Source organism: Oncorhynchus mykiss, chromosome 24 (genome assembly GCF_057628025.1).
Source record: "Oncorhynchus mykiss isolate SJ-2025 chromosome 24, ASM5762802v1, whole genome shotgun sequence".
NCBI lineage: Eukaryota > Metazoa > Chordata > Actinopteri > Salmoniformes > Salmonidae > Oncorhynchus > Oncorhynchus mykiss.
Window position 1 is genome coordinate 8,127,304 of NC_143045.1, and position 14,661 is coordinate 8,141,964.

The 14,661-nt window shown below is 43.8% G+C and overlaps 1 protein-coding gene across 1 annotated transcript; it reads left to right on the forward strand.

Moving 5' to 3' along the window:
* LOC110503628 (protein phosphatase 1 regulatory subunit 14A) lies at window positions 1–14,661 on the forward strand. The gene is made up of 4 exons (XM_036961339.2): window positions 1–471; window positions 10,904–10,984; window positions 11,191–11,220; window positions 12,248–14,661. The coding sequence occupies exons 1-4, from the start codon at window positions 274–276 to the stop codon at window positions 12,380–12,382; spliced, it is 444 nt and encodes a 147-aa protein (XP_036817234.1). The 5' UTR covers window positions 1–273; the 3' UTR covers window positions 12,383–14,661.

Consider the following 14,661-nt stretch of genomic DNA (forward strand, 5'->3'; position numbering starts at 1 on the left):
ATTGTAATTTCCCCAGAATACTCCGTCACTCACATTCTGGCGAATTCTTGTCACACAATTCAGAAAGTGTAGAACTTCTTTAGAGCTAATCTCAATCAAATAAACAGTCATCACATTGCTCTCGGCGCACAACAGTTACCCGGGTCTGTAAGGTGTGGCGCTAGGACCCATAGCCGATTTCTTCACCAGTGCGCTACTATTGCCAACGATCGTGCACTTCTTTAATAACTCCCTTGGTTCATAGTCTGCACGTGTCTGTCATCCAAAGTGGATATGGCTGCGAACCGGGTCGGGAGGAGATGTAACAACAAGGTCCATTCCCCGAGTAGGGGTCCAGGTAGGGACCCGGGGCTTAGCTTGCAGAAGAGGCAAGCACGGGTCACGGTAAAGTACAACAGAAAGGAGCTCCAAAGACGCTTGGATGTGGAGAAGTGGATTGACTGTAGTCTGGACGAGCTCTATGTGGGCAGGGTGAGTCCCATCTATTTGAAATTAAACGGATTTCTATTGATAGGCTACGCATACAGTCACATACCTAGACAATGGGAAACATTTATTTGACTTATTGTAAGAATACAAAAAGGGTTTTACGCAATAACAAGTATTCAGTTTAGCATCAGTGTCCACTGCATGAAATAAAGCGACTTTGGTACGGGTACGCAATCCACTGTAGCGCTGCACATCACTCTTCAGTTGGACTTAAATCACTATAATGAATATATCGGGTTTTGGCGTATTTGGGTACAGCGGTTACGCAGCGATTGCGTATTTTCAGTCTCCTCAAGATATGTAAGTAAAACTATTCACAAAATGTGTCTGGAGTCGGTTTTTCAGAGATTGTACTGCCTAGTGTCCCTTGCGTTCTGGGATGTGGCTACGACGTTAATCCATTTTACGTGGGGGGTTGCCTGCCTTGTCTCCCTGCGCCTTGTCTGCTTGACATTCGATGAATCAAGGATGTGTAGATAGATGCCTTCTAGGCATAGTGCCGAATGACTGTCGAGTTAAAACACTGCCTGCCATAATGGTAAATTCGTGGTCTCATCGAATCAGATGAATAGTATTGTGCATGTGTTTTCTTATCAGACACTATTAACTGGGCACTTGTCCGTTTAGCTAATACCTCAAGCAAACATGTCTGAGTCACCAGAAGAAGATGGGATTAGAATAAACGACAAAGCCATTAGCAAGGCCATGGAGCACATGCACAGGACAACAAGGTTAACCATGTCCAGCTTTGTTTTCAGTTTACACCCTTTTTAGCCCATGTCAATTTCCTTCTCTGTATTCATTAAGGAACTGTGGGTATTGTCTGATGAATTTTATTAGCTGAACGAAATATTATCACACTTCATAGCCCTAAAAATAGACTCGGACATCCAATGCAAAATACACAAGTAGATATGGTAGATTCCCTTCATGTTGTTCTCTTCCTGTTGTATGTGAGGGTTGTATGTAAGGGGATGGATGGTCATTGGAGGACATTATACTCCCGGTGAGGGGGGAAGGCTGTCTCGCTGCCAGGGGTGACATGGGAAAGATCAGAGGTCCAATTGAAAGTGCTCCCAGAAATATAACAGGTCTGTGGCAGGCTGGCCAGGTCGCTTAGTCTTTGCTGCTTTACATGGACAGCCTTGAGGGTTTATGGGCTTCTGGCTGACAAAACAGGAGTACCCTGGGGGACCTGGTGTGGTGTGTGGCATCATAAACGAGGGCAGGGGCACCAGAGGATGTTGGTGGGCCATGGCACTGCATGGTGGTGGCTGTGCGAGTAGGCGGGGTTGGAGATGATGGTTGATGTAAGGATGGGGTCGGTGCTATGGTGCAGATGTTAAGGGTTATTCCATACCAATAATCTCTCCATCGGACACAACCATCTCCTGCTCAGAAGGTATTTAACTAGAATGCTATAGAAACTGGACGCCCTGTGTTGACCTATTTGAGTCTAAAGCCTTCTGGGTGGGTCTCTTTTTATTTCTGCAGAGCAATTAGCAGTCTGTTGTTCAGCATCTATTTTCTACATCCAATTCATAACACAGTAATAAAACATGGTAGTAAAAACTCAAAGTGTCTACTGCAAAGGCCACCACCTGACAGATGCTACCCAATGGCAGGAGATAAAGCAATTCTCTCACAGGGGGATGTCTCTGTAGTGACCATTATACAACCACAATGACAGTAAAAACTGCATCAGTGAGCCATCATATACGTATATATATATATATATATATATATATATTATAGTGTCTCTCCACATACTTAAAGAATAGAGAACATAGAAATATTGCATTTGATCATGACAGTTTGATGTTCTGTACCATTCTGTTTCTCGTGGATGGATACAGTAAACACACTCAATGTCTTGCTTTCTCATAAACACACACATGGCCACAGCTTTATATCTATGTTAATTAGTTAATTGCTTTACTGATAGTGGAGCAAGCATGTGTAATTACGGTGTAATCAGATCTCCCCCATACTCATTTCCTGCTACACCAAAGCCCACCCTGGCTGGCCCTGCAACGTGAAAACCCCCTGACCAGGCCTGAACGGACGCTAACTATCCCAGTTATTGATTGATGACATCTTTGTTTTCTGGGATGATTCTTATGAATGGGGGGATGGTGGTTTAGGGGAAGTGAAGGTCCCATATGTCACCAAAGAGCACAAAGAGAACCCCCCCCCCCCCCCCCCCCCCCCATCACTGAGCCTGTTGTTGAAGCATTGAATGTTGCGCATCGCTTGGCCCATTATCAAGGGCCATTAGTCTTGTATCAACGCTCAATCGGAGGCCCAGATTAAGACCCCCGCAGTGTTCTGCTATCTGCGTGATTGTCTCCCAGGCTCGGAGTCTTTTCACTTTTTAATCCCGTCCCACTACTACACCCAGTCATTATTACCGTTCTATTGAGTCGTCACGGCCCACTAAACCACACAGATGTGACAGCCAGTTGTTATGCAATTTACCACTGCAAACTGGGAGAGAAAAACATCAGAGAACTAAGGATTTTAGAGTGCAATTGTTTATTTTTGTAGCAAAAATCAATATCTAATGGATGTGAAATATCTATGGCAAATGATCTATAACAGCTGGTTCCCCGACGAATGCAATTTGTCGACGACGTGGAAATGAATTTCATAAGACTCAAATAACATGACATAATTGCGTTTATCTTGAACCAAAGCACCTGCCCGCAATTTAGTTGACGAATGAATAACCTAATGGGAATGCGTTTAATTTGCATGCATATGTAGATGAGATAAACAGCCATCAATCAACTGATGACCAGCCCCATTTCCTGGTGTAGAGAGAACCTCTATTGGAAATCTCGCTGTGCCCGATCATATCGCAATCATTTGATATGAAGTCAATAACCACACAATCAATAACCACGATTTCACTGACAGCACTAAACCCATATTTTTCTCTTACATTCTTGACAATGAGACATTTTGGTAGTGTGCTAATAATGTTGTAATTAATAGTAGATAACGTGTCAAACTCATTCCACAGAGGCCCGGGTGCCTGCCGGGTTTTCGCTCCTCCCTTGTACTTGATTGGTGAATTTAAGGTCACTAATTAGTAAGGAACTCCTGTCACCGAGTTGTCTAGGTCTTAATTGAAAGGAAAAAAAACAAAAACGACTCCCCTGTTCCGGATTGATATGATGTTTATGTGCTGTAGCACCGAGTAACTGTGGGGATGCATCGGGTGAAAACTAGTCACGATGTTTTGAATAGTAATGACTTGTTAGAAAGTGACAGCAGGGGATGGCCGTCTGCCCTGATAAAAAAGAGAGAGAGAGAGAGAGAGAGAGAGGAGAGATGTGTACTAGAATGTCATACAGGCAATAAAGAGGATGGGAATGTTAGAGAGTGGGAGAGAAGTGAGTGGGACAGACGAGCGATTTGACGGAGCACGACTCTGGAAATGTACATGTTAATGAAGGATATCAGGAGTAGATAGAGACTGTAGTGTTTCTGCGTTTAGAAGTTTGCCTGTTGCGGGATATGCAATGGAAGGGGGGGGGGGGGGGGGGGACCAGGAAGGGGGGGTGAAACCAGATAAGCGTCTGTCAGTACTGCTCTGAAGTAAACCCAACAGCTGAGGGTTATAACACAATGTACACAAACTGACCCTCGTGCTCATTATCGGTGAAGTGTACTGTCTTGAGGCTGAATGGTTCATGTATGTATTGATTGGTTTCAGTTATTTTTATTGTTTAAGTCCTTCCACCTCAATGGGTTATGGCAATTTTGTAAACGTGTACATTTAAAGTGTGGTCGCTTCACTTGTAAATGCGTTTACTTGCCGTCAGTCTTCAGATAAACCTGACATGGTATTTTGACCCAGATTTATTTTGCACCAGTGTGGGACAGGCCACTTACTGTATCAGGGTGTTGGCTATGGAAAACATTACACAGAAATGAACACAGGTGCACAGCTGGACACAGGGACCAGTGGACTACATTACCACCCAGAGTACCCAAGCAAACAAAAAAAACATTACCCTCAACCCACTGGCCTGGAAGTGATGTGGACTAAATTTCTGCCTTGGAGCCCTCTACTGATGCTGAACTGGGTGGAATGTCTCTCTCTCTCTCTCTCTCTCTCTCTTTCTCTTTGTGTGTGTCTCTCTCTCTGTCTCTCTCTCTGTGTGTGTGTCTGTTAAAACACACTGCAGGCTAAACTAGAACTGATGAAAGGGAGTTTGTTAAAAGTATCATTGCTAGAAATACTGGGGTGTGCTATATCATCTGATCATCACGAATGTAGGCTACATGAATCAGCTAGCTACTTTGCTTGTTTTGACAGCATAGCCTAGCTAACTAAATTCAGAAAAAAAAGAAACGTCCCTTTTTCAGGACCCTGTCTTTCAAAGAATATTCGTAAAAATCCGAATAACTTGACAGATCTTCATTGTAAAGGGGTTAAACACTGTTTCCATGCTTGTTCAATGAACCATAAACAACTAATGAACATGCACCTGTGGAAAGGTCGTTAAGACACTAGCAGCTTACAGACGGTAGGTAATTAACATCACAGTTATGAAAACTTAGGACACTAAAGGGGCTGCAGGGTAGCCTAGTGGTTATAGCGTTGGACTAGTAACTGAAATGTTGCCAGATCGAATCCCTGAGCTGACAAGGTACAAATCTGTTGTTCTGCCCCTGAACAAGGCACTGTTCCTAGACCGATATTGAAAATAAGAATGTCTTCTTAACTGACTTGCCTAAATAAATAAAGGTTAAAAAAATACTTTTTAAAATAGGCCTATCTACTGACTCTGAAAAACACCAAAAGAAAGATGCCCAGGGTCCCTGCTCATCTGCGTGAACGTGCCTTAGGCATGCTGCAAGGAGGCATGAGGACTGCAAATGTGGCCAGGGCAATAAATTGCAATGTCCGTACTGTGAGACACCTAAGACAGCGCTACAGGGAGACAGGACGGACAGCTGATCGTCCTCACAGTGGCAGACCACGTGTAAAAACCTCTGCACAGGATCGGTACATCCAAACATCACACCTGCTGGACAGGTACAGGATGGCAACAACTGCCCGAGTTACACCAGGAACGCACAATCCCTCCATCAGACTGTCCGCAATAGGCTGAGAGAGGCTGGACTGAGGGCTTGTAGGCCTGTTGTAAGGCAGGTCCTCAACCTACTACTGGCGGTATTCATTTCAAACTCATGTATGAAGGAAGAGAGGGCAGGGAGGGGACTCTAGATTCACACATTTATGAGAAATGATCTACTTTGATGGGCACTTCGTTGCATTTAAAGTTACAAAAGAAAATAGACTAAAAAGGGCATTATTTTCGTAGGAGGGCTCTGTCTGTACACCTGCCTGCTCATCTTTACTATTAGCCTCCTGCACAAGTAAGATAGGACTCAAGAAAAGACAAGTATAGGACACATTAGCCCACCTGACATCACACATCCCCTCACGGAAAATTTGAATGCGACCTAAGGATAATGTGCAACCCAGACTTGGGACAATGAAAGCAGTCGAATCCCAATAAAAGCACTGCATCAGTGACTAACTCATCCCGACAGGCCTGACACATCATGTTGGTCCCACATGGAGGCTGTGTTTACTCAACACTTCCAGGAATGTGATTTTTTGAGCCTCTCATTAACCCCAGCATTACTAGTACTCGTTCTAGCGGTTGACAGCTAGGATGAGATGAGAGGGGCGGAAAATGAGCTATGCGTTTGCTTAATTGGTGAATATACAGCATGTATAATTGAGCATTACAATAATTATTTTGGATGTTATGGTACGAATGAAGATGTTTTTACAGAATAGATCTGCTGATGTCCACAATGTGTCGTTTTACTACATGTATATTACAATGCCATGTATTACACACGTTGTTGTGTCTGTGTGGTACGTGTATGAGACTGTTTGTGGACTTGCTCACGTGGCTGTGTTTCTCTGTGTCTGTGTGTGTGTGTGTGTGTGTGTGTGTGTGGGCAATATGAGACAGTATTTCATTGGCATTTGAAGTTGAAAGAAAGGTTAGGGATGCCTGGGCAGGAAGGGGCTGCTTGGATCTTTCCTGGACGGACCTTTACACTACCGGCATCAGAATCTCTAAGTCGTCCGCCCCCACGACACCCACAGACAGACCCCAATGGGGCAGGTTAACCTTACTGCTGAGCATTCAGGTCAGACTGAACTCTCTATGGCCTGTTGTGTGAGTGTCACTAGTCAACACGTCACACTCCACACCCATGCCGTCTTTGTTGTGTACGGCGGTTGGTGTTTGGATTAGGTTCTGAAGACAGCCTTCCATCTAGTCTACAGTGATATTTGCAGTCGTCTTCATCAATTTCCATATTTTGTTATTCAAAGAATCTCTGCCTTTTCCAAAAAAGGGCAATAAAAACCGATCGGGGTTCATTTTTGGCTCAGTATGTTGATAGCAGCACATCATGAATAATGCCCTTTGAATGTGCTGTTTGTGCCAATGAGCAGACTTGCCCCAAGGGAAAAATAAATAAGATGGAATCTCACCATGCGACTCTTGGTCAGTGTTTGGCTAGAAATCACTTTGGAATGCTGTTCAGCATGAGATACGTAGTTTAGATAAGGAGTGTGTTGGTGACGACAGCATTTTATACTGAACAAAAATACAAACAACATGTAAAGTGTTGGTCCCATGTTTCATGAACTTAAATGAAAGATCCCAGAAATGTTCTACACACACAACAAGCTTATTTTTCTAAAATGTTGTGCACAATTCTGTTTACATCCCTGTTAGTGAGCATTTCTAATTCGCCAAAATAATCCATCCACCTGACAGATGTGGCATATCCAGAAGCTGATTAAACAGCATGATCATTACAAAGGTGCACCTTGTGCTGGGGACAATAAAGGCCTCTCTAAATTGTGCAGTTTTTCACACAACACAATTGGCATGCTGACTGCAGTAAGGTCCACCAGAGCTGTTGCCAGAGAATTTAACGTATATTTCTCTACCATAAGCCGCCTCCAACGTCGTTTTAGAGAATTTGGCAGTACGTCCATAATCCAGTACGTCCAACCACAGACCACATGTTTCCACGCTAGCCCAGGACCTCGACATCCAGCTTCACCTGCAGGATTTTCTGAGTCCAGCCACCCAGACAGCTTATGTAACTGTGCGTTTACACAACCAAAGAATTTCGGCAGAAACTGTCAGAAACCGTCTCAGGAAAGATCATCTGCAAGCTCCTCGTCCTCACCAGGATCTTGACCTGATTGCAGTTCCGCGTCGTAATCAACTTCAGTTGGCAAATGCTCACCTTCGATGACACGCTGGAGAAGTGTGCTCTTCACGGAGGAATCACGGTTTCAACTGTACCGGGCAGATGGCTTGTATGGCGTTGTGTGGGGGCGAGAGGTTTGCTGATGTCAACGTTGGGAACAGAGTGCCCCATGGTGACGGTGGGGTTATGGTATGGGCAGGCATAAGTTACGGACAATGAACACAACTGCATTTTATCAATGGCAATTTGAATGCACAGAGATACCGTGACTAGATCGTGAGGCCCATTGTCGTGCCATTCATCCGCTGCCATCACCTCATGTTTCAGCAAGATAAATCAAATCAAATGTATTTGTCACATACACATGGTTAGCAGATATTAATGCGAGTGTAGCGAAATGCTTGTGCTTCTAGTTCCGACAATGCAGTAATAACCAACGAGTAATCTAACTAACAATTCCAAAACTACTACCTTATACACACAAGTGTAAAGGGATAAAGAATATGTACATAAAGATATATGAATGAGTGATGGTACAGAGCGGCATAGGCAAGATGCAGTAGATGGTATCGAGTACAGTATATACATATGAGATGAGTATGTAAACAAAGTGGCATAGTTTAAAGTGGCTAGTGATACATGTATTACAAAGATGCAGTAGATGATAGAGTACAGTATATACGTATACATATGAGATGAATAATGTAGGGTATGTAAACATTATATTAAGTAGCATTGTTTAAAGTGGCTAGTGATATTTTACATCAATTCCCATCAATTCCCATTATTAAAGTGGCTGGAGTTGAGTCAGTGTGTTGGCAGCAGCCACTCAATGTTAGTGGTGGCTGTTTAACTGTCTGATGGCCTTGAGATAGAAGCTGTTTTTCAGTCTCTCGGTCCCAGCTTTGATGCACCTGTACTGACCTCGCCTTCTGGATGATAGCGGGGTGAGCAGGCAGTGGCTCGGGTGGTTGTTGTCCTTGATGATCTTTATGGCCTTCCTGTGACATCGGGTGGTGTAGGTGTCCTGAAGGGCAGGTAGTTTGCCCCCGGTGATACGTTGTGCAGACCTCACTACCCTCTGGAGAGCCTTACGGTTGTGGGCGGAGCAGTTGCCATACCAGGCGGTGATACAGCCCGACAGGATGCTCTCGATTGTGCATCTGTAGAAGTTTGTGAGTGCTTTTGGTGACAAGCCAAATTTCTTCAGGCTCCAGAGGTTGAAGAGGCGCTGCTGCGCCTTCTTCACGATGCTGTCTGTGTGGGTGGACCAATTCAGTTTGTCTGTGATGTGTACACCGAGGAACTTAAAACTTACTACCCTCTCCACTACTGTCCCATCGATGTGGATAGGGGGGTGTTCCCTCTGCTGTTTCCTGAAGTCCACAATCATCTCCTTAGTTTTGTTGACGTTGAGTGTGAGGTTATTTTTCTGACACCACACTCCGAGGGCCCTCACCTCCTCGCTGTAGGCCGTCTCGTCATTGTTGGTAATCAAGCCTACCACTGTTGTGTCGTCCGCAAACTTGATGATTGAGTTGGAGGCGTGCATGGCCACGCAGTCGTGAGTGAACAGGGAGTACAGGAGAGGGCTCAGAACGCACCCTTGTGGGGCCCCAGTGTTGAGGATCAGCGGGGTGGAGATGTTGTTACCTACCCTCACCACCTGGGGGCGGCCCGTCAGGAAGTCCAGTACCCAGTTGCACAGGGCGGGGTCGAGACCCAGGGTCTCGAGCTTGATGACGAATTTGGAGGTGTAGTCGATGAACAGCATTCTCACATAGGTATTCCTCTTGTCCAGATGGGTTAGGGCAGTGTGCAGTGTGGTTGAGATTGCATCGTCTGTGGACCTATTTGGGCGGTAAGCAAATTGGAGTGGGTCTAGGGTGTCAGGTAGGGTGGAGGTGATATGGTCCTTGACTAGTCTCTCAAAGCACTTCATAATGACGGAAGTCGTTTAGCTCAGTTACAGCACGGCCCCATGTTGCAAGGATCTGTACACAATTCCTGGAAGCTGAAAATGTCTCAGTTCTTCCACACCAGATACTGACTGGTTTTCTGATCCACCTTTCTTATTTTTAAAGGTAACTTTTACCAACAGGTGCATATCTGTATTCCCAGTCATGTGAAATACATAGATTAGGGCCAAATGAATTGATTTTCAATCTACTGATTTCCTTTATATGAACTGTAAACTCAGTAAAGTCTTTGAAATTGTTGCATTTTGCGGTTTTTATATTTTTGTTCAGTGTAGTTAATGATCTGCGAAAATGTCCCAAATGAAGTAAGTGCATAGACTGTTATACAAATAGTCTCTGCTTTCCTCTGAGGCTTTTAGGGGGGGGGGGGGGGGCCTGAATACACTGTTTGAGTGTGACCGATTTAGGAGGCCGTGAGAAAGCTTAATGGATTCTATCTGTGATGGAGAATGTCTGGCCTTGATGGTGGTAGCTTCCGTCCTTACAGCATACCTAGACTAGTAGTAGCCAGGGTGGGGGTTCGTTCTCTCTCTCTCTTCTCCCTCCCCCACTCTCTCTGTCTCTTCTATCTCTCCCTTGCTCTCTTCTCCTCAAAGGCATATCCTCACATGCAGTGTTCCTTCTGAAACTAAATCCTACAATTTATGGAGGCACTTTGATGGCCGACTCCAACAGCGACGCAGCCATCTAAATAATATATATTTTCTTCCCAAATCATCCTTAGCCCTTAACTGCCAGCCCACACATCAAGCATTCTGCCTCATGCATATGATGACTCAACAGCCGACATGGACGGACACACACACACACTGCAGTGCTTCAGGGTCTGTGACTATCTCTGGGTGTTGCGCTCTAAAAACACGCGCAGCTTTTCCTCTGTGTCTGTAAGACCCACGCAACTCAGAACTCAAGGCAAGACCTGTATTTTTGTCCTTTTAGTGAGTGACCTATATATTATATGCTTGTATCTGAGCCTGTCCCTTACATATAATGGGGTATGTGATAGCTGTATGTTAGTATACTGCCCCTGGGCAGAGTTTCGTGGAGGATGCCCTGGGCAGAGTTTCATGGAGGATGCCCTGGGCAGAGTCCTAACATGCAGCTACAGGATGTAGTGGTGGATGGGTGGACAGTTTGACTGACCCTCTGTCACCTTGTGTCCCCAGGAGGAGGAGATGCCGGAGGAGGTGAACATCGACGAGCTGTTAGACCTGAAGAGTGACGAGGAGAGAACTCACAGGCTCCAGGTGAACTGTACTACCCACTAGCGAAATCATCTGAAGACATTATCATTTGATCAACCTAAAAACTGTGTGAACAAGTTGTACTGTTTTTTGATTGTGGGACTTGCAGTAATAGCTGTAGATTTTGTTGCTATTGAAAATATATTGTTTCAGCAGCAGGTTGGCCAGTAAAACTAAAATCATTATTTGGTCTGGGGATTTTTTTCCAGGAAATGTTTCACACCTGCAATAACACAGAGGTAAGTGAGGAAGTCTATAAATAATAGTAATATCAAAACAATATGTTTAAGATTGTTTTGGGTAGTATTTTATGCCATGAATGTTCCCGAGACTGAGTATATAGACTGCTGTCACGGCAAAGAGACCAATCAGAGAACAGGGTTACAATGTCATTGTAATGGACCAATCAGAGAACAGGTTTATGATGATGTCATTATTAAGGCATCAACATTTCAAGAAATTCCCTGGTTTTCCAGAAGTCCTGGTTGGAGGATTCTGGATTTTTCCTGCTTATTCCCTCCTGATTTCGGGAATCCTCCAAACTGGGATTTCGGGGAAAACCAGGGAATTTATTGAAAGTTCCCGGAACTTTGTGACACTGGTCCCTTAAAATGTTTACAAATTCATAACCTGCTATCTGATTAGTCAATGTGATGGGACCAATCAAGAGAACAGGGTTATGACTATGTCATTATTAAGGTTGCAAAATGACTAATCAGATGGCAGGTTATGACAATGTTATGATGAAGGGACCAGTCAGAGAACAGGGTTATAATGATGTCATTATAAAAGGACAAAATCACCACTGATCAAGTCATGAAAGTGTGACTTGAGCCAAGTCCAAGTCCTAAACTCCAGTACTACAACGCCGCCTTCCTCCCTCTCTCTCTCTGTCACCTCCTTGCTCTTTCTTTCAGGCAAATAAGTAACTAATGATAACTCCGATATAGTAGCCGACAATGCTAGTCTTGTCCCTCTTTCACACTGTCCCTGTATCCTCTGTGATCAGCATTACTTAGCCTGTCCATTATGGGTTGACAGACCATGTTGACCCCCCCCCCCCCCCCCCCCCCCACACACACACACACACATATATTGGTATCATACACACAAAATGAATGAAGTGCTATCTCTGAAACATGTTCACTTGTTGTTTCGCTGTGAATTGCTCAACATTACCAACGCTGTGTATCACGGCCTCTCACTGTATCCGTTCTGAGCACGTTTCATGTGATGACCGATTGCCCTTCTTCCCTGCTCACGCAGGTTTTCATCAAGGAGCTGGTGTTGAAACTTCACGGTCTGCAGAAACAGGAGGACCTCCACAACGATGGCATCGAACAACCCCAGCTACACATCTTCCCCAACCGGCAAGATTCTGCAGACCGAGAGGTGATCTGAAGGCCCTGTTATGTTACCCTTCAAACCCAGCACCCCATTCCCCAGCCCGATGTCATGGACCTCACCTGAAAAACATGCATAACGTTGAGTCTTGCGGGTCTATACACTTTGCGCTACACACTGTCAAATACACAGATCTGACCACTTATCAGAAACATTGCAGACACCTTATCTTCTGTCCTCACACACACACACACACACACACTACAATGCACAGGCAGTCCCTGCAACATTTGGACCTCTCCAATGTCATATGAATTATGTTTTATTTTTGTCAACTTATAAAGTGTCCGTATTGTGTGAAACAGGCTGCTTCTCTGTTGGGTCGCTACTGCTACTTGTGTTCTGTGTTTCCTCAAATTGTTCTCCTGTTCTCTCTTATTTTCCAGTACATTGCATAATGCTTTTATTGGAAAGCCCATGAAGGTGTAAAACTGTTGGTCTGTGTCTTATGTTGTGAGATGCACCTCTAATTCTGTTTAGCTCATAAACCATAGGCAGAGTCCAGTAACATACTGTAGGTACCAGTGTCAGTCTGAAGGTAAGAAAGACCACTAGGCTTTCATATATCCCAATGGGTTAGTTGATTGTACCTAGCTACAAGCAGGCCTACCATATTTTCAAACTGTATCCAGCAACATGAGACAATAGTTCATGTGGTCAAGTGGAAGAAAAAATCTCTCTCTCTCTCTCTCTCTCTCTCTCTCTCTCTCTCGTGATATTCCCAATGAGTTTAATGACCATATACATAAAGCTACAAAGGATATTTTTCATGAAGACCAAGCAGTATTGCTTGGCAGGTTGTCAACTGTCACTCACAAAGTGCGTTTAGGCTAGCTATTAAGGAAAATGTACGATAACATTTAGAGCTGTCAGCAATACCAGGTCCTTTATTTCTTACCCAAGTGTTTGTATATCTATAGATGGAATGCTGAGGATTTTTCAGTCAGCTAAAGGATAGTACCCCAACTGCTTCACTGTTGCCCATCAGGTACACAATGTTTCGTTTTGCATCATTTTCAACACGGTTTGTAAATGTGTAGTTCTCTGGCTGGTTGTAATTGCTTGTATATTTGGTTTGAATAGATTTTAAATTCAGCTTTTCCAAGAGTAACTTTAAATCTTTAGGATTCATACAGTATAGCGTTTTCTAGATTAGAGACTGTATTTACGTATTACCGCAAGGTAGTGTTGGCCAATGTGTTTATTTATTGAATTGTTTTATTTTTTAGATGTGATTTATGGATAAACAGCGCCCTCTCCTGGCTAAATGTACTGAGCAGTAATTTACAACAACATTACATTTGACCATGACAGTCTACTCTGCACACCTTTTGGAAACCGGGTGTTTATTTAATCCCATAGGGGTCAACCCATTTACCATCACTGTAAATAGATTGCTAGGGTGTGACAGATAGTAGCCTAGATGATGCTAAGTGAAGTGTCAGTGCAATGATACATGTAATATCAGAGACGGGTCAGATATTTCAAGCACCCATAACTTTATCACAGCAATCCTACAGTATGAACTCTTACTCAATCCAGTCCAATACTATCTAATCTGACAGACATGGTTCATTGGAATAGCCTGTAGATGGCAGGAGAACACAAGTCAACGGTTCCTTTCTCATTGTATTAACGAGGAGACGGGACACCATCGAGTCAGCGTCAGCAATGTCTTTAGTAAGATGAAACCAGATATGCTTAGAGAGCATTATGGGTACTGTAGTACATCATGCTACACCTCCTTTTATCATGCTACCGTCGTTAGCCTCAATTTCACAATTTACGGTGGAATTTTGCATTGCTCTAAAACGCTCTGTGTATGTATATGCCTGTTTGTTGCTGAAGCTTGTCGGATCCACCAGTCACAGACCAACCAGGCTCCTCGTCACCTTCACAGTTGTGTTGTGTGTGTGTGCTGTCAACACATCTTTGACTATATTTGTCGTGTAAACATGACAAATTCCACCTGGAATTAAGGACTTCTGGTCTGTAAGGTGCATATTTAGAAATGTCGTCATGTGTCATATCATGGAATCAGATGAACTTGTGAAGTGTACTTTCCCCCTTGACATTCCATGATGGTTTGGTGTAAGTGTTGTTCCACAAAATGAGTGCCTTTTGCATCCCTTTGCTATTTTAAGTAGAAATTGTGCGGCAATATTGAATTTTAAAAGCCGGTTATATGAATAAATGTGCCCTTTAATATAGACCACATAGATAATTCAATACATCTGATTTTAAATACGAATAAAGACTAACTAAAGTGCCAAAAT